At 42.0% G+C, this 20,206-nt stretch overlaps 1 protein-coding gene across 1 annotated transcript in view; it reads right to left on the bottom strand.

The window, feature by feature from the left end:
• Nucleotides 1-20,206, bottom strand: part of LOC126091892 (cadherin-99C) — a 631,851-nt gene that overhangs the window by 39,415 nt on the left and 572,230 nt on the right. The window contains exons 19-22 of the mRNA XM_049907188.1: nt 18,142-18,258; nt 17,811-18,057; nt 17,538-17,689; nt 17,303-17,443 (exon numbers count right to left, since the gene is read on the bottom strand). Of these exons, the coding sequence (XP_049763145.1) occupies nt 17,303-17,443; nt 17,538-17,689; nt 17,811-18,057; nt 18,142-18,258 (657 nt within the window). The remainder of the gene's footprint in view (nt 1-17,302; nt 17,444-17,537; nt 17,690-17,810; nt 18,058-18,141; nt 18,259-20,206) is intronic.

Raw genomic sequence — 20,206 nt, 5'->3', positions numbered from 1 at the left:
AACAGTGTCATGTAGATGGTTGTCGTAGGATAGTAACTGTCTTAAGGGAGACAATAACTCAATGCCAGATGGCAGTATCATATTGAGATGTCTGCAGAATGCATATTGTGTTGCAGTGGCAAAGCGATTTCTAATCCCAGAAGCAATGTGATGGAGAGTCCGCTGCAGTAAGCTACGTGCCATGTCTCAGAGACAGATAACTGGATGCCCAGAAGAGGTTCCACGGTGAGACCCTGGCACCATTATCATAGCAAAGCACTTGCAGAAATACTCCAACAGTGTCACAGACACACTTGCTGTCAGCCAGCAGCCGTGGGACGGAGAGGCAATTCGTGAAGGGCAGCCGTAATGCTACGGTGGGGCATCTGCAGAATGTCTGTAGTGGGCTGACGGCGAAGCATCCTCCGCATCCCGGCACCGGTGTGAGGGATTGAGGGTTACAGTAAGCCAGCAGTTGTGCTGCGGTTATGAACTACTGGACACCCAGAAGAGGTTCGCGATGAGACCGTAGCCGAATGCCGGCAGAAGTGTCACAGAAATACGCTATCACCGTGTCTCCAGCAGTGTCGTAGAGACATACGCGATAGGCCAGCACCCGTGTGATGGAATGGCAATTCTGGAGGGGCAGCATTAGTGTGATGGTGAGACATCTGCAGAATGCTTATAGTAGTGCAGTGGTGAGGCAATTTCTGTGTACCAGCAGCAATATGATGGAAAGAGTTTTACAGTAAGCTAGCAGCTTTGTCTCACAGACAGATTATTCCACACCCAGAAGAGGTTCCGTGGCGAGACCCTTTCTAAATACCGTCAGCATTAGCATAGAAGGGCACTTGCAGAAATACTCTGACAGCGTTGTGAAGACACTTGTAATAGGCCAGCAGTCGTGTCACGGAGAGGAAGTGACATAACGCTAGCAGGAGTCTCATATTGAGGCATCCCAGAATGACTATTCTATTGCAATGAAAAAGCAGTTACTTTGTACGAGTATCAATGTGACGGGAAGAGAGTTACAGCAAGCCATCAGCTTTGTATCGCAGAAAGACTGCTGCACACGCAGAAGACATTCCGTGGTGACACTCTAGCAGAATGTCAGCGGCAGTCTCAGAGAAACACACTTGCAGAATGACTACGACAGTGTCATAGAGACACTTCCTACAGACCAGTACCAGTGAGATGGAGAGGTGATTCCTGAAGGGCAGCACAGTGTCACGGTGAGGTGTCTGCAGAATGACTGTAGTAATCTGACAGTGAAGCTACTTCTGTGTCCCATCGTCAATGTGATGGAGCGAGGGTCACAGTAAGCCAGCAGCTGTGCCTCAGTTACAAACTACGGGACACCCAGATACGGTTCCACGGTGAGAATGTTGCAGAGAGACAGGAGCCACGCAGACTTCGGCAGTGTGACGGATTGACATTTCCAGTTGCCCGGAAATGGTGAGATGGAGAAACACATCTTGGTCAGCAACAGGTATGTCACTGAGAGGCATCTGTAGAATGCATATAGTAGTGCAAACTAAACTAAACTCTGCCCAAACAGGCTGTGAAGGCCCAGTGGTACCAACCGCCTGGTTTGTCATCCTCAGCCCTCGAGCATCACTGGATACGGATGTGGAGAAGATGTGGTCAGCACACTGCCTACCGGCCATAGGTCGGTTAACAAGACTGGAACTAGTACTTCTCAATCAAGTAGCTCCTAGTTTGCCTCACAAGGGCTAAGTGATAGTAGTGCAAAGGCAAAGCAATTTTCGTGTCCCACAAACAGTGAGATGGTACACAGGTTGCAGTAAGTTAGAAATTGTGCTTTGGAGACAGGCGATTGGACACCCAGAAAAGGTTCCCTTGGTGAAACCTTTGCTAAATGCCAGCAGCATTCACACAGAAGGGCACTTGCAGATCTACTCCAACAATGTTGTCGAGATACTAGCACTGGGCTAGCAGGAGTGTTGTAGAGAGGCAATAACTGAACACCACCAGGTGTGTCATACTAAGACATCTGCAGAATGCCTGTAGTATTGCCCTGGTGAAGCAATTTCTATGTCCCAGACTCAACATGTTTTATCGAGTGTTATAGTAAGCTGGCAGATGTGACTCGGTTACAGACTACTGGACACGCAGATGTGGTTCGATGATGAGATCGTTGCAGAATAGTAGGAGCCGTTGCACGCTTCAGCAGTGTGATGGATTGAGATTTTCTGTTGCCCAGGAATGGTAAGATGGAGAAGCATTTCTAGAACAGCAACAACAGTGTCATTGAGAGTCATCTGCAGAATCCCTATATTAGTGTAAAGGTGAAGCAATATTAGTGTCCCAGCAACAATGAGATGGCACAAGAGTTACAGTAAGCAAGCAACTGTGTCTCAGAGGCACATTGTTGGACACACAGACGAGGTTCCATTATGAGACCCTTGCTAAATGCCAGCAGCAATCTCATAGATATGAACATGCAGATATACTGGAACAATGTCGTTCAGACACTTGTAGTAGGCCAACAGTCACGTTATGGAGAGGTATAACTGAGCGCCAGCAGATTTGTCATATTAAGGTGTTTGCAGAATGCCTATGCTACTGCATGGCGAAGTGATTACTGCTTCCCAGGAGCAATGCAAGGGGGAGAGATTTACAGAAGGCCTTTGCCTTATTCTCCCAAAAAGACTACTGGACATGCAGAAGAGGTTCTATTTTGATACCCTTGCTAAATGTCAGCAGCATTGTCGTAGAAAGGCACTTACTGAAATACTCCTATAGTCTCATGGAGATGCTTGTAGTAGGAGACTAGCCAGATTGTGGGAGGTAATAACTGAACACCAATGGGCTGCAATATTGATCCATCTGGCTGCTGGCATACTAATCCATCACTGATGGAGAGGCATTTCCTGAGGGGCAGAATGACTATTCTATTGCAATGGTGAAGCAGTTACTGTGTACGAGTATCAAGGTGACGGGGAGAGAGTTACAGAAGAAATCAGTTTCGTATCACAGAAAGACTGCTGGACATGAGACCCTAGCAGAATTCCAGAAGCAGTGTCAGAGAAATGCATTTGCAGATTGACTCCAGCAGTGCCATAGAGACAGTTGTTGTAGGCCAGCACCCATCAGATAGAGAAGTGATTCCTGAAAAGCAGCATTGTTTCATCCTGAGGTGTCTGCAGATTGACTGTATTAATCTGATAGCAATGCAAATTCTGTGTCCCATAGTCAATGTGAGGAAGCGAGGTTACAGTAAGCCGGCAGCTGTGCCTCAGTTACAAATGGGCACCCAGATGTGATTTCACAGTGAGAATATTGCAGAATGATAGAAGCTGTTGCAGACTCCAGCAGTGTGTTGGAGAGACACTGTAGTAACCCATAAAATGTTGAGATGGAAAAGAATTTCTAGAACAGCAACTACAGTGTCATTGAGAGACCTCTGCAGAATGTCTATGGTAGTGCAATGTCAAAGCAATTATGGCATCCCAGCAGCAATGAGATGACACGAGATTTAAAGTTGGCTAGCAGCTGTGCGTCAGACAGCTTATTTGATACCCAGAATATGTTCTGTTGTGAGACCATTGCTAAATGTGAGCAGCACACACATAGAAAGGCACTCACTGAAAGACTCCAACGACATCGTCGAGATGCCTGCAATAGGCCAGCAGCCGTCTGATGCAGAGGAACTACTGAACACTAGTGGGATTATCTTATTAATGGGTCTGCAGAATACATGTTGCAAAGCAAATCCGATGCCGTTACTGCTTCCCAGGAGCAATGCGATGGGGAGGGAGTTACAGATAGACCACAGCTTAGTTTTGCTAGAAGACTACTGGTCATCCAGAAGAAGTTTCACAGTGACATCCTTGTCAAATGTCAGCAGTATTGTCATAGAAAGGCACTTGTAGAAATACCCTAATAGTGTCGTGGAGTCACGTTAAGGGAGGTAATAACTGAACCCCCGTGGGAGTGTCATATTGAGCCGTCTGCAGAATGTCTATTGTATTGTAATGGCAAAATGATTTCCATGTCTCAGGAGCAATGTGATGGAGGGAGTGTTACAGAAAGCTACACGATGTGCCTTGAAACCGGAATATTGAACACCCAGAATAGGTTCCATTGTGAGACCCTTGCTTAATGCCGACAGCATTATCATAGTAAAACACTGGCAGAAATACTACAGCAGTCTTAGAGACACTTACCAACACTCATGAGATGGAGAGATGATTCCTGAAGAGCAGGCATAATGTTGTGGTGAGGTGGCTGCAGAATACCCACAGTTGTCTGATGGCGAAGCTACTTCTATGTCCCAGCACCAATGTGAGGATAGGAGGGCTACGGTAAGCTGGGTGCTGTGCCTGTGTTATGAACTACTGGACATCTAGATGTGGTTTCATGGTGAGAAAATGGCAGAATGATAGGAGCTGTCAAAGACTTCAGCAGTGTGTTTGACTGGGATTTGCAGTTGTCGAGAAACGGTGAGGTAGAGAAGAATTTCTAGAACGGCAACAAGAGTATCATCAAGAGTCCTCCACAGAATGTCTATGGTTGTGCAATGGTGAAGCTATTGTGGTATACCAGCAGCAATGAGATGGTGTGAGTTTGACAGTAAGCTAGCAGCTGTGTCTCGGAGACAGTTTATTGGACACCCAGAACAGGTTCCACAGTGATGTCCTCGCTATATGCAGGAAGCATCCTCACAGAAAGCACACGCAGAAATACTCCAACAATGTTGTCGAGACACTTGCAGTAGTCTGACAGCTGTGTTATGGAGAGGCAATAACAACGCAACCGGGAGAGTCGTATTAAGGCTTCTGCAGAGTGCCAATTGTAAAGCATATCCAATGTGATTATTGTTCCCCAGGAGCAATGCAATGGAGAGAGAGTTACAGAAAGCCTTCAGCCTAGCCTAACATGAAGACTACTGGATATCCAAAAGAGATTCCATTGTGAGACCCTTGCAAAATGTCAGCAGCACTGTCACAGAAAGACAATTGCAGAAATACTTCAGTAGTGTCGTACCGACACTTGCCGTAGGCCAGCACCCGTGAGATGGAGAGGGAATTCCTGAGATCGTATTAAAGCGTCTGCAGAATGCCGAGTGTAATGCAAAACTGGTGCGATTACTGTTTCCCGGGAGCAGTGCGAAGGGGACAGATGTACAGAAAGAAAGCCTTCAGTTTAGTCTCACAAAAAGATTACTCGACATCCGGAAGAGGTTCCACGGAGAGACCTCACTAATTTCTCCCCAGCATTTTCATAGAAAAGCATGTGCAGAAATACTCCAACTGTGTCACAAAGATACTTATAGTACACCATTAGCCGTATCATGGGAGGCAATATCTGAATGCCAATGGGAGTTTTATATTGAGCCCTCTGCAGAATGCCTACTGTATTGCAACGGTGAAGCGATTTCTATGTCCAGGCAGCAATGTGACGGAGAGAGTGTTACAGTAAGCTACACGCAGTGACTCGGAGACAGATTATTAAAACTCAGAAGAGGTTCCATGGTGAGATCCTAGCCTAATGTAAGCAGCAGTATAAAAGGAATACACGTGTAGACCCCCCCATGAACCATGGACCTTGCCGTTGGTGGGGAGGCTTGCGTGCCTCAGTGATACAGATGGTCGTACCGTAGGTACAACCACAACGGAGGGGTATCTGTTGACAGGCCAGACAAACATGTGGTTCCTGAAGAGGGGCAGCAGCCTTTTCAGTAGTTGCAGGGGCAATTGTCTGGATGATTGACTGATCTGGCCTTGTAACAATAACCAAAATGGCCTTGCTGTGCTGGTACTGTGAAACTACAAGGGGAAACTACAGCCGTAATTTTTCCTGAGGGCATGCAGCTTTACTGTATGGTTAAATGATGATGGCATCCTCTTGGGTAAAATATTCCGGAGGTAAAATAGTCCCCCATTCGGATCCCCGGGCGGGGACTACTCGAGAGGACGTTGTTATCAGGAGAAAGAAAACTGGCGTTCTATGGATCGGAGAGTGGAATGTCAGATCCCTTAATCGAGCAGGTAGGTTAGAAAATTTAAAAAGGGAAATGGATAGGTTAAAGTTAGATATAGTGGGAATTAGTGAAGTTCGGTGGCAGGAGGAACAAGACTTTTGGTTAGGTGAATATAGGGTTATAAATACAAAATCAAATAGGGGTAATGCAGGAGTAGGTATAATAATGAATAAAAAAATAGGAGTGTGGGTGAGCTACTACAAACAACATAGTGAACGCATTATTGTGGCCAAGATAGACATGAAGCCCATGCCTACTATAGTAGTACAAGTTTATATGCCAACTAGCTCTGCAGATGACGAAGAAATTGATGAAATGTATGATGAGATAAAAGAAATTATTCAGATAGTGAAGGGAGACGAAAATTTAATAGTCATGGGTGACTGGAATTCGAGTGTAGGAAAAGGGAGAGAAGGAAACTTAGTAGGTGAATATGGATTGGGGGTAAGAAATGAAAGAGGAAGCCGTCTGGTAGAATTTTGCACAGAGCATAACTTGATCATAGCTAAAATTTGGTTCAAGAATCATAAAAGAAGGTTGTATACATGGAAGAAGCCTGGAGATACTAGAAGGTATCAGATAGATTATATAATGGTAAGACAGAGATTTAGGAACCAGGTTTTAAATTGTAAGACATATCCAGGGGCAGATGTGGACTCTGACCACAATCTATTGGTTATGAACTGCAGATTAAAATTGAAGAAACTGCAAAAAGGTGGGAATTTAAGGAGATGGGACCTGGATAAGCTGACTAAACCAGAGGTTGTACAGAGTTTCAGGGAGAGCATAAGGGAACAATTGACAGGAATGGGGGAAAGAAATACAGTAGAATAAGAATGGGTAGCTTTGAGGGATGAAGTAGTGAAGGCAGCAGAGGATCAAGTAGGTAAAAAGACGAGGGCTAGTAGAAATTCTTGGGTAACAGAAGAAATATTGAATTTAATTGATGAAAGGAGAAAATATAAAAATGCAGTAAATGAAGCAGGCAAAAAGGAATACAAATGTCTCAAAAATGAGATCAACAGGAAGTGCAAAATGGCTAAGCAGGGATGGCTAGAGGACAAATGTAAGGATGTAGAGGCTTATCTCTCTAGGGGTAAGATACATACTGCCTACAGGAAAATTAAAGAGACCTTTGGAGAAAAGAGAACCACTTGTATGAATATCAATAGCTCAGATGGAAACCCAGTTCTAACCAAAGAGGGAAAGCAGAAAGATGGAAGGAGTATATAGAGGGTCTATACAAGGGCTATGTACTTGAGGACAATATTATAGAAAAGGAAGAGAATGTAGATGAAGATGAAATGGGAGATGTGGTTGAAAGACCTGAGCCAAAACAAGGCCCCGGGAGTAGAAAACATTCCATTAGAACTACTGACGGCCTTGGGAGAGCCAGTCCTGACAAAACTCTACCATCTGGTGAGCAAGATGTATGAGACAGGCGAAATACCCTCAGATTTCAAGAATATAATAATTCCAATCCCAAAGAAAGCAGGTGTTGACATATGTGAAAATTACCAAACTATCAGTTTAATAAGTCACAGCTGCAAAATACTAATGCGAATTCTGTACAGACGAATGGAAAAACTGGTAGAAGCGGACTTCGGGGAAGATCAGTTTGGATTCCTTATAAATATTGGAACACGTGAGGCAATACTGACCTTACGACTTATCTTAGAAAAAAGATTAAGGAAAGGCAAACCTACGTTTCTAGCATTTGTAGACTTAGAGAAAGCTTTTGACAATATTGACTGGAATACCCTCTTCCAAATTCTAAAGGTGGTAGGGGTAAAATACAGGGAGCGAAAGGCTATTTTCAATTTGTACAGAAACCAGATGGCAGTTATAAGAGTCGAGGGACATGAAAGGGAAGCAGTGGTTGGGAAGGGAGTGAGACAGGGTTGTAGCCTCTCCCCAATGTTATTCAATCTGTATATTGAGCAAGCTGTAAAGGAAACAAAAGGAAAATTCGGAGTAGGTATTAAAATCCAGGGAGAAGAAATGAAAACCTTGAGGTTTGCTGATGACATTGTAATTCTGTCAGAGACAGCAAAGGACTTGGAAGAGCAGTTGAACGGAATGGACATTGTCTTGAAAGGAGGATATAAGATGAACATCAACAAAAGCAAAATGAGGATAATGGAATGTAGTCGAATTAAGTAGGGTGATGCTGAGGGGATTAGATTAGGAAATGAGACATTTAAAGTAGTAAAGGAGTTTTGCTATTTGGGGAGCAAAATAACTGATGATGGTCGAAATCGAGAGGATATAAAATGTAGACTGGCAATGGCAAGGAAAGCGTTTCTTAAGAAGAGGAATTTGTTAACATCGAGTATAGATTTAAGTGTCAGGAAGTCGTTTCTGAAAGTATTTGTATGGAGTGTAGCCATGTATGGAAGTGAAACATGGATGATAAATAGTTTGGACAAGAAGAGAATAGAAGCTTTCGAAATGTGGTGCTACAGAAGAATGCTGAAGATTAGATGGGTAGATCACATAACTAATGAGGAGGTATTGAATAGAATTGGGGAGAAGAGGAGTTTGTGGCACAACTTGACGAGAAGAAGGGACCAGTTGGTAGGACATGTTCTGAGGCATCAAGGGATCACAAATTTAGCATTGAAGGGCAGTGTGGAGGGTAAAAATCGTAGAGGGAGACCAAGAGATGAATACACTAAGCAGATTCAGAAGGATGTAGGTTGCAGTAGGTACTGGGAGATGAAGAAACTTGCACAGGATAGGGTAGCATGGAGAGCTGCATCAAACCAGTCTCAGGACTGAAGACCACAACAACAACAACATGTGTAGAATGATCCCCGCAGTGTGATAGAGACTCTTTCAGTAGCCCAGAGCTATGAGACGGAGAGAAATTCCAGAGGGCAGCATTACTGTCACGACAAGGCATCTGCAGAGAGCCATCAGTAGTGTGATGCTGAAGCAATTTCTGCATCCTGGCGTCAATCTGAGGGTGCGAGGGTCACAGTAAGTGGCAACTGTGTCTCGGTTGCAAATTACTGGACACCCTGAGAAGGTTCTGTGGTGAGATAGTAGCTGAATGCCGCCAGCAGAATCGTAGAAATACACTAGCAGAGTGACTCCGACAGTGTCATACAGACATACGCAATAGGGCCCTCATGGTACGGAGAGGCATTTCATGAGGGCGGCATCACTGTCACGATGAGGTGTCTGTGGAATGCTTACAGTGGTGCAACGGCAACGAAATTTATACGTCCCGGCAGCAATGTGATGGAGAGAGTGTTACAGTAAGATAGCAGCTTTGCCTCGGAGACAGATTACTGGATACCCGATAGCAGGTTCCACGGTGAGACTCTTCCTAGTTGCCATCAGCATTAGTACAGAAGGGCACTCACAGAAATACTCCGACAGTGTAGAAGCGACACTCGTAGTAGCCCAGCAGCCGTGGCAAGGAGAGGCAACAACGTAATGGTAGCGTCCATGTCGTACTGAGGTGTCTGCAGAAATACTATTATATTGCAGTGGCGAAGCAATTACTGTGTCCCGGAAGTGAAGTGGTGCAGAGAGAGTTACGGCAAGCCGTCGGCCTCATCTCGCACGAGGACTGCCGGACGTCCGGAAGGTGTTCCACGTTGAGACCCTAGCGGGATGGCAGCAGCAATCTCAGAAAACCACACTCGCTACAAGATTCCGACAATTGCGTAGGGACACTTGCTGTAGGCCAGCATCCCTGAGATGGAGAGGTGATTCCTGAAGGGCAGCCACAGTATCACGGTGAGGCACCTGCAGCACGGATGTAGTAGTCTAATGGTGAAGCAATTTCTGTGTCCCAATCTCGATGTATCGGTGCGATATAGTACACCGACAGCCGTTCCTCGGTTACGGACTACTGGACACCCGCGTGTGACTCGATGGAGAGATTGTTGCAGAATGGTCGGAGACGTCACACACTTCGACAGTGTGATGGAGAGACATTTGCAGTAGCCCAGAAACTGTGAGATGGAGAAGCATATCTAGAACGGCAGAAGGAATGTGATTGAGAGGCATCTGCAGAATGCCTACAGTAGTGTAACGACAAGGCAATTTTACTGTCCCGGCAGCAATAAGATGGTGCAGAATTGTAGTAAGCTAGCAGGTGTGCTTTGGCGAAAGATTATCGGATGCCCACAAGGGGTTTCATGGTGAGACCTTTGTCAAATGCCAGCAGCACAGCGTCTGTGTGAGAGAGCGAGGGATCACCCTGTAACTGCTCCAGACGTGTTAACGCACGCCCCTATGTACCTGTCCCCGTGTGCTCCGAACGTGTTTACGCACGCCACCAGTTCTTCTACCTGGTACTCTGGACGTGTCTACACGTACAGAGTACCGGGTAGAAGGACTGGTGGCGTGCGTAAAAACGTTCAAAGCACACGGGGACAGGTACGGAGGTGTGCACATTAACACGTGCAGAGCAGTTAAAGGGTTAAAGGAAGCCGACAGGTGTGTCAGATATGGTTGCGTGGCAGAAATGTTGCAGAATGATAGGAGCCATCAAAGACTTCAGCAGCGTGATTGACATTCGCAGTTGTCGAGAAACGACAAGACTGAGAAGAATTTCTAGAACTGTGACAGGATGTCATTGACAAGTGTGTGCAGAATTCCTACAGCAGTGCAAAGGCAAAGCAATTTTAGTATCCCAGCAACAATGAGATGGCACGAGTGTTAGAGTAAGTTAGCAACTGTGCCTCGAGGACAGATTACTGGGCACCTACATGAGGTTCCATCGTGAGACCGCTGCTAAATACCAGCAGCACTGACACAGAAAGGCACTTGCAGAAATATTTTGACAATGTTGTCGAGATACTTGCAGCAGGCCAGCAGCTGTGTTAAGGAGAGGCAATAACTGAAAGTCTCCAGGAGTGTCATATTAAGGCTTCTGCAGAATGCCATCTGTAAAGAAAATCCAGTGCAATTAATGTTTGGCAGGGGCAATGCAATGGGGAGAGAGCTACAGAAAGCCACACATATTTAACAGAACACACGAATACAATATTTCCAGAGATGTGAAAAGCTTTGTCTAATAATTTTAAACAGATGTCAGAAGAATCTAATCACAAATTTGTGGAAGAAAATATTGTTGATGGAAGGTGCAAAAGATAATGTGCACTGCAGTTCTGCACACAAAATGAGTGATGCAAAGGATGAGTAACAATCAGAAATAGTGAGGTCAGATGCAGATGAGCAAATAATATGTGACATCTGTGAAGTAATCACTGGAACTACCAGTGTAATTGACGAGGCCTCAAATTACATCAATGTTGTGTTACATGAGGAGGCTGATCTGCCACCACAAGAAGCTGTTGTGCCACAATGTGAAGTTGTAGATGGGGATAGCAGCAGCACTGCAACAGAATGTGTCAATCCCGGCTTGTCAGTAATTGATATAAATGAGATACCTGATGTGGGACAGTGCAGGGTCAAAATGTCACATGTTGCAACACAATTACAGAATGCATCATTTGATACAGTACTGGTGAATTCATTGCTCACAAATGTTAGACTGTTATGTGATGCAGACAATACAAGAAACATAAGGTCACATAAAAGACAAAAATGGCAGGGTTGCACTCACACCAGAAAACACACTTGTAAATTTAAATTGGTTCATGTCAGAGGGCACGAAATGTTTGGATACAAGAAAGAGTGATCTGACATCAAGTATAAAGTCAGGCAAAGAAAATTTGTCAGTGATCAAATGGAAAACAGAATCAGACATAGATGTGATGTCAGAGAGTTTGTATTAGTTTTATGTTAACCCAAAGTTTTGACAAGTGTGGAAAAATGTGAGGGAAAAGTGATAAGCTGTACAGTTGGATTTCATACTGAGGATGAATTCAAGTAAGAAACTGAGATATTTATTCAGACAGATCAGCAGTGGATATAAATGAGTTGAGCTACAGTTGTGGTAAGTATTTTGAGATATGTATAATGAATGGTAGTGTCAATGTTTGATAAGTACAGGCCATGATAATTTAGTAAGATAATAACACTGACAGCATGTTTCCATAAGTGGGAAATGATGTAAAACTGCACAGGTAGCATTAGAATACATGCGATAAATTCCAGGAATGAGAGATAAGAACATACTATAAGATTTTTATAGTAGTAACCCATCTGGACCATGGGAGTGAAATATTATTATAAGTTATTATTTTGTTGATGAAGTGTTGGTTGTGATGAAATAAGTAATGTAAGAGGAACACACCTTTGGAAAAGAAGCATCATCATTGATATTTAATGAAGGTTCATGAAAAATTGATGTACTGAAGTAAGTTGATGAGGTAAATGAGCTTTTGTGAGAGAGAAGTTATGGTTTATTGACAGAAGTTATTAAGATTCCATCATGTACAGGGCTATTACAAATGATTGAAGCGATTTCATAAATTCACTGTAGCTCCATTCATTGACATATGGTCACGACACACTACAGATACGTAGAAAAACTCATAGTTTTTTTCAGCTGAAGCCGCAGTTCAGGTTTCTGCCACCAGAGCGCTCGAGAGCGCAGTGAGACAAAATGGTGACAGGAGCCGAGAAAGCGTATGTCGTGCTTGAAATGCACTCACATCAGTCAGTCATAACAGTTCAACGACACTTCAGGATGAAGTTCAACAAAGATCCACCAACTACTAACTCCATTCGGTGATGTTATGCACAGTTTAAAGCTTCTGCATGCCTCTGTAAGGGGAAATCAACGGGTCGGCCTGCAGTGAGCGAAGAAACGGTTGAACGCGTGCGGGCAAGTTTCACGCGTAGCCCGCAGAAGTCGACGAATAAAGCAAGCAGGGAGCTAAACGTACCACAGCCGACGGTTTGGAAAATCTTACGGAAAAGGCTAAAGCAGAAGCCTTACCATTTACAATTGCTACAAGCCCTGACACCCGATGACAAAGTCAAACGCTTTGAATTTTCAGCGCATGGAAGAGGATGCGTTCAGTGCGAAACTTGTTTTCAGTGATGAAGCAACTTTTTCCTTAATGGTGAAGTGAACAGACACAATGTGCGAATCTGGGCGGTAGAGAATCCTCACGCATTCGTGCAGCAAATTCGCAATTCACCAAAAGTTAACGTGTTTTGTGCAATCTCACGGTTTAAAGTTTACGGCCCCTTTTTCTTCTGCGAAGAAAACGTTACAGGACACGTGTATCTGGACATGCTGGAAAATTGGCTCGTGCCACAACTGGAGACCGACAGCGCCGACTTCATCTTTCAACAGGATGGTGCTCCACCGCACTTCCATCATGATGTTCAGCATTTCTTAAACAGGAGATTGGAAAACCGATGGATCGGTTGTGGTGGAGATTATGATCAGCAATTCATGTCATGGCCTCCATGCTCTCCCGACTTAACCCCATGCGATTTCTTTCTGTGGGGTTATGCGAAAGATTCAGTGTTTAAACCTCCTCTACCAAGAAACGTGCCAGAACTGCGAGCTCGCATCAACGATGCTTTCGAACTCATCATGCTGCGCCGAGTGTGGGAGGAACTTGATTATCGGCTTGATGTCTGCCGAATCACTAAAGGGGCACATATCGAACATTTGTGAATGCCTAAAAAAACTTTTTGAGTTTTTGTATGTGTGTGCAAAGCATTGTGAAAATGTCTCAAATAATAAAGTTATTGTAGAGCTGTGAAATCGCTTCAATCATTTGTAATAACCCTGTATTAAGATTATGCACTCGTGGAGAATGAAGTAAGAAATGACATTGTAGTAATTGAGCACTCAAAGATATGCCAAGGAAAAAATGAGGGACATAATGAGGACATAACGAGTACACACGATGCACAGCTTGAATATAGCTCAAAGTTTGCACCATCAGGCTCCACCCATACCCGACACTGATGGAGTATTGACTGCCAGACATTCTTGAGCACATCGGGAGTTTCTCTGAGTGCACAGTTGCTCAGAGGATTCTTGCAAAAGATTCATTTCAGACTCCACAGGATTGTGATACATGAGAGATTTGTTCATTCTGGACAAGATGTTCATAGGTATTTGAACTGGTAATTCCCACATTGATGGACTGGGCATGATAGACCAGTTCCCTAGCCCCCACCTATACTGAATTTAGATGAGGAGCCATGAAATCTCTCAGATATTGTGATCCTGTGGAATGTGAAATGAATCTCATCACAAGAATCATCTGCACAACTGCTACAATCAAAGAAACACCTAGTTTGTTTAAGCCTGTCCAGCAGTTAATGTTCCATTGGTGACAGGCATGCACGGCATCTGATGGCGCAAACTTTGATCATCTGTTGGAGCATTGAATGCTGTCTGTATTCATGTTGTATGTCATGGGTGCTCATTAGATCCAATAACTGTTTCAAATAAATTACTCTCTTGTTTCCTTTTGGACCCTCATCCTCTGCTAAACTTTACCATAGATGTTTGTGGCCATGTATAGGTTTGATAGATGACAATATTGGAAAATGTATTGTTTTGTTTTTTCTTCTCAGAATGTCACTGTAATCATTGTATGGGTAAAGGTACAAATCATTTACAATGGTACATATATTAAGACAAGCCCAAATTTAAGGACTTATATTACAGTGGCTATATAAATTGCAGATGAACACTGACACAAACATGGAGTAAAACTACTTGAATATAAAGACAATTTATGAGTTTATCTCCAGACCACTGTGACTAAAATGCAAAAAATTAGACTATGTAAATAATTTTCTGGACCTAAGATGAACCTTGTGTAATGGGCCTTCGGACAGACACCTGGCTGCCCTCTCTCCCAGGCCCTGACCACCCCTAAAGGAGGTGCGCAGTTGCCTACGAGCTGAAAAGGAATCATCCCTTTCCAGGACATCCACACTGTCATCCACCAGATTGTTTTTCTGTGATCTTCAGAAGGATTGCAAACACATTTTGAAACTGGAGATAAGATATTTGCAGTGCACCAGACAGGGCTATAATTGGACTCTTATACCGGACACAATACACTAATGTGAAATGATGATAAGCAGTTTGCTAAGGGGAAGAATGCCTGCTGTGAATGCCTTTTCGCATCTCTCTTGCTGAGAGGAGTGTGGGAAAAAAATGCACTGAAGTGGACTGGTGACATGGAGCTTGCCCAGTGAAGGAATACTAGCCAATGTAAGGTCTCCATACGATCCTACCTTCTTACCATGATAATTAGGAAATTTTGGGCAGGAAAAAATGTTTAATAATGGTAGTGAACAATAAAGAGCAAGAAGAAGAATATCGAGCCAATGTTTAATAATGGTAGTGAACAATAAGAGCAAGAAGAAGAATATCAAGCCAATGTTTAATAATGGTAGTGAACAGTAAGAGCAAGAAGAAGAATATCAAGCCAATCAAATGTACAGACACACCCTTCCACATAAGTCTGGAGGATGTAAAGGCATTGCCCTGGAAGGACTTGCGTAGAGCCAAGGAAGAAAACACATGTTGTCCACGGGGAAAAGAAAAAAATTCCTGCTGACTGGCTAGAGATGACGTTTGTCTCCTGAGCACCTTCTGGCACACTGCCAAAGTGGGTACCCAGCTCCAGCCACTGTCAGACTTGCCTCAGCCACTGACTATGTGTCGCTACCGAAATGTTGCCGGTTCTCTGCAGCACACCTCCCTCGTGTTGATATCAGACAGCTCACCACCCATTAAAAATGCACTACAACTCAATCATAATCTAAACACTAAGTAACAGCCCTGAGAATTTTGTAACTGACAAAGGGCAAGTTATTATTTCGTTCTCTTATGTAACTTGTATATTTATTTGAATAACTGTAGTCCAAAGGCATTTTGCTTCTACCAATAAGTATTTATGACTTATCTCTTTAAATTCTTCCTGTTGGCACTCCAAATAATTTTCACTGAATGTACTAATGTTGCACTCAAGTGCTATTTTATATATGTTGTGATGGCCTTAAAAATTTTGACCACTACGAGATCCAGCTTAGTCTCAACGCATTGTGATTGGTTACAAGAATATAGTGGTGAGCAGATAGTAATATTCTACTGTTCATATGCAGTGATCTAATAAGATCTGAAACTGACTAAGGAAGCATGTTATTCTGCAGAGGCAACAGGAATTCAATTTTGGAACTGAGAAAACTCTAATTTAGCTGCATCAGGACATGCCTAGGAGCTACATGTTCATTCCACGGCAACAAATGCACCGTTAGTGGTAACCACAGAAATGCCTGATGCCTTATAATGGAAATTAATGATATTGCTCCCAAAACTACTTTCAGTAATTGAGTACCCATTGAGACAGAAATTTGACAGATTGTTTCCAGATGACATGAGTAGACAGAGAATAAACACTACTCTAAAAACATAATTGTGTACAAGATTCATAAATTTAAAGAACATTTTACTAAATCATCAAGGAATGCCACCATATCCTAATACATATTACAAACATAACAAAATTATTTCAGTTGCTGATGTCTTCTACTTCCCAACAAAAACAAATGCCAGCACAGAATAATTAGTAACACCTGCACTGCTGATAATTACCCAGAATACTTCCACAGTAATGCTGATGGCTCCAAAACCCCAGGGAGTGGCAGAGTGGACTCCACATTTCTATAGGCAAGCACAGGTTACAAGACACTGTTTTCACTTCCCAGTGAAACTTATAGTTTTTTGGCAGAGAAGTCCCAAAATTCACATGAGATTTAAGTACAGATCATTTTCTAACCATCTTCACTGAATACACATTCAAGACAATCTTCATTGAAAAAGTGACTGAATATATGTATGGGATATCAAACATATTTTTTTTCTAATATAAACTGTATGCAAACCAGCAAGCCAGTTTCATGCAATGACTAATCAGATCTCATCAACCTTTACCACCTACTATAGCAACTCTACTTCATCAAAATAATGTATTTGTTTTAAAAGTAATTATGAAATTTGTAGATATTTATAATCTTACTAACTAAAACTCCAGAACACAGAGATGGCCTACAGGCCAAAAGTCTCAAAAACAATAATAATATTAACACTAGAGCAGCTGAGTGGTACAGGAAGCGGAGGACCTGTTTTTCTCCAGACACAAATACATGTAGACTGCTACTCACTGTAAAGATGACATGTTGAGCTGCATTTAGACACAATGAAAAGACACTTACACATTAGCTTCCAGCCAAAGCCTTCTTCTGAAAGGGAAACACATACACACATTCATTCATAAAAGCAAGCACATCTCATGCACACATGATCGCCATCTCTGGCTGCTCAACCCAGCATGAATGAATGAATGAATGAATGAGTTACACACAAAGAGGTTTATTAGTTATATGGAATATTTCACTTACTTTAACCTGCAAAACAGATGTCCCAATAGGTGAATCTGCTGCAATTGCCCCAAAGTATTTTCCCTTTGAAAATTTTTGGTCTGGTTCTGGGAATATAAATTCAGGTTTGTTGTCATTCACATCAACAACCTGAATCTTAACCTGGAATGTAAGAACCATAGACCAGAAGATTAGACTTATCAATTACCTCAATAAGCAGACAGTACAAAGATATAAAATTCTCACGTTTACTTACAGTAGTGCTGTTTCTCATCTGATTCACCAAACCAGAAAGAGTGTCTAACTTTATAGCCACCTGATACTGTTGCACTTTTTCATGGTCCAGACCAGCAGTTCTTAACCTTAATTCACAGTTCCGATCCTTTGTCACATTTGTGTAGAAGAGACCTTATAAATGAAATGAGAATAAGTCTATTAATTTTGCTGTGATAATAATGACAGTTAATGAAAACTACCTTTTTGAGGAATATGTTGTTTGTAGTTGATTTAAGGTGCACTGAAGACTAACCTTGAATGTCACCATCTGTTATTGTGCACCGAAGAGGAGCTATGTCTTGAGCTCTGATGTTCAAAATTGTAAGTGTCTTTATAAGGGTGCCTGCAGTTGCATTCTCAGGAATCTCTACGGTATAAGAAGTGTCAGCAAAGCCCAGCCCTTCATCTGGTGGAACAGTTGCCACGTGGCGAACATAAACAGGTACTGATGTCACAGATGACAACTGTGGTTCACCGAGATCATAGGCTTTAATATCGACCTAGAAAAAATAAAAGTGGTAATGTACAAAGCACTGCAGAGCTTTACACTACTGAAAATTTGCATTTACCAAAATATTACTTACTTGGTATTCATTGAGTGTTTCTTTCCGTAGGTCATCTCGAACATGTATAACACCTGTATCAGAATCAATCTGGAAGTATTTGTTTGCTTTTCCTCTTCCAATAAGTTCATACCGAACCTATGACAAAGAAGTGCAAATTCAGCTCCAATTATTCGTCTGTTATTGTGCATTGCACATGCTATAACTTTGTCGTAATTTCAACAGAGTTTGATGTAAGAGGGTGTGTCAAGGCGTTAAGGTGATCAAGAATTTGCAGGACTAAGAAAAATAATAGAAGCTAGTAAACAATAACACACAGCAGTAATGTGGTAAACCAGTAAAAACACACAGATTAAAGACAATAAGAGTCAAAATGTAAAATATTCCTTAGTACAATCCATTAATTTCTCAATTGTGCAGAACACCTTTTTTGGACAATTTTGTACCACAGACTTAAAAACTCCTAAGTGAGACAATGTGTGTTTGTGAAGGTAGTGCATTTAAAAGTTAAATTCCCAGGTTTATTTGATTTAATCTAGTAGTAGACTGATTGATCATTTTTTTGTGATGAGCTAACTGTCTTGATTTGTAATTCCATTGACTTCCTTTTGTACAAAAGGCAATCAAGTACAAATAATGTGTACCTGTCATAATACTGAGTTTAGTAATCCTGCCAGATGTGTAAATGGAAGATATGCTTGTACTTATATGCCAAGGTCCAGTGAGAGTGCCTTTGGCAGAAATGTGAACTTCAGTAACAAGCAAAGTTAGGTCACCTGGTGGAGGACACATTTTCTGTTAATATTATCAGACTTTTGTCTCTTCCAGTGAACTATGTCTTATGCTGTTTACCTGAGCTGACTTGTGTGCTATAGTGCTTCAACTAATGTGTGTGTTTGTGTGTGTGTGTGTGTAGTGCGAGCGTGCGTTTGTGCGTGTGTGTATGTTTTTTCTGCCACTGCCAAGCTTAGAAGAAACTTTGCTTAATCTCATGCTTACAACAAACTTGCAAGGCAAAGTCATAGTGCTTGAACTTACATTAATTTCAATCAGGCACTACTGTATTGCATTATATCTCTATTGATCCACCCAATCATTTAATATACAGAAGTGTATATGATATGGGACAACCCAAACAGACAACATGAGAACATATATATATACCTAACATTGTTTCTTGTAGTGAACATCACACTGATGATATATTATGTATATATTCATAATAACGTAAGTTCAAATAATAATGCTGGTCATAATCAAACAGCAAAAGTTCATTAGTGGACAGCAGATTATTTCTAATAAAGCAGTATAGTTTAGAAGGGTAATCAAAATATATAATTTAGTTGTATCAGTAATTACGGCTTATATCAATTTCCATCAAGAAATAATATAGTTTGTGTTTATTAATAGACAATTTCAATCTGTTGCTATAAAGTCGCGTTCAATAAATTTTGTTACTCTAAAGTGTGAGTTACAATAAAAAACCAAGATTCTGCTTTTGAAGACACTTACAATACACAAAACTGTCTTCTACTGCCAGATACATTTTTTGCACTCAGAGAGCTGCCCCACAGTAATATACAGTATGTTCTGTGGCTATGAAAAATATGCATAGTGGTGCTAAGAAAAATATTTTTGTTATACATACTAGAAGTTTATTTAATAAGCATATGAGTCATTTTAATTTAATACATACATAATCTCTGTGATATACAATTACAACATGGAGCATTATCAAATGACAACTGTCCAGCAACAATAATGATTGGAGTACTCACCCCTCCCCGTCACTATCAATCAAAAAGAGTGAAAAATCAAAGTTACACAAAGATTTCTGTATAATTCATTTTGGATTTGTTACTCTTCATCACATTTCCTACTAACACTTCATCTCTGATTTGTAATGTTAGTATATTCATGATGATCTTACATATACAGAACTTTAAACACACTTCCCGTTTATTTCCAAGTTGTTGTTGTGGTCTTCAGTCCTGAGACTGGTTTGATGCAGCTCTCCATGCTACTCTATCCTGTGCAAGCTTCTTCATCTCCCAGTACCTACTGCAACCTACATCCTTCTGAATCT

The sequence above is a fragment of the Schistocerca cancellata genome, chromosome 7 (assembly GCF_023864275.1).
Source record: "Schistocerca cancellata isolate TAMUIC-IGC-003103 chromosome 7, iqSchCanc2.1, whole genome shotgun sequence".
Lineage (NCBI taxonomy): Eukaryota > Metazoa > Arthropoda > Insecta > Orthoptera > Acrididae > Schistocerca > Schistocerca cancellata.
This window is presented reverse-complemented; position numbering and strand designations above follow the sequence as displayed.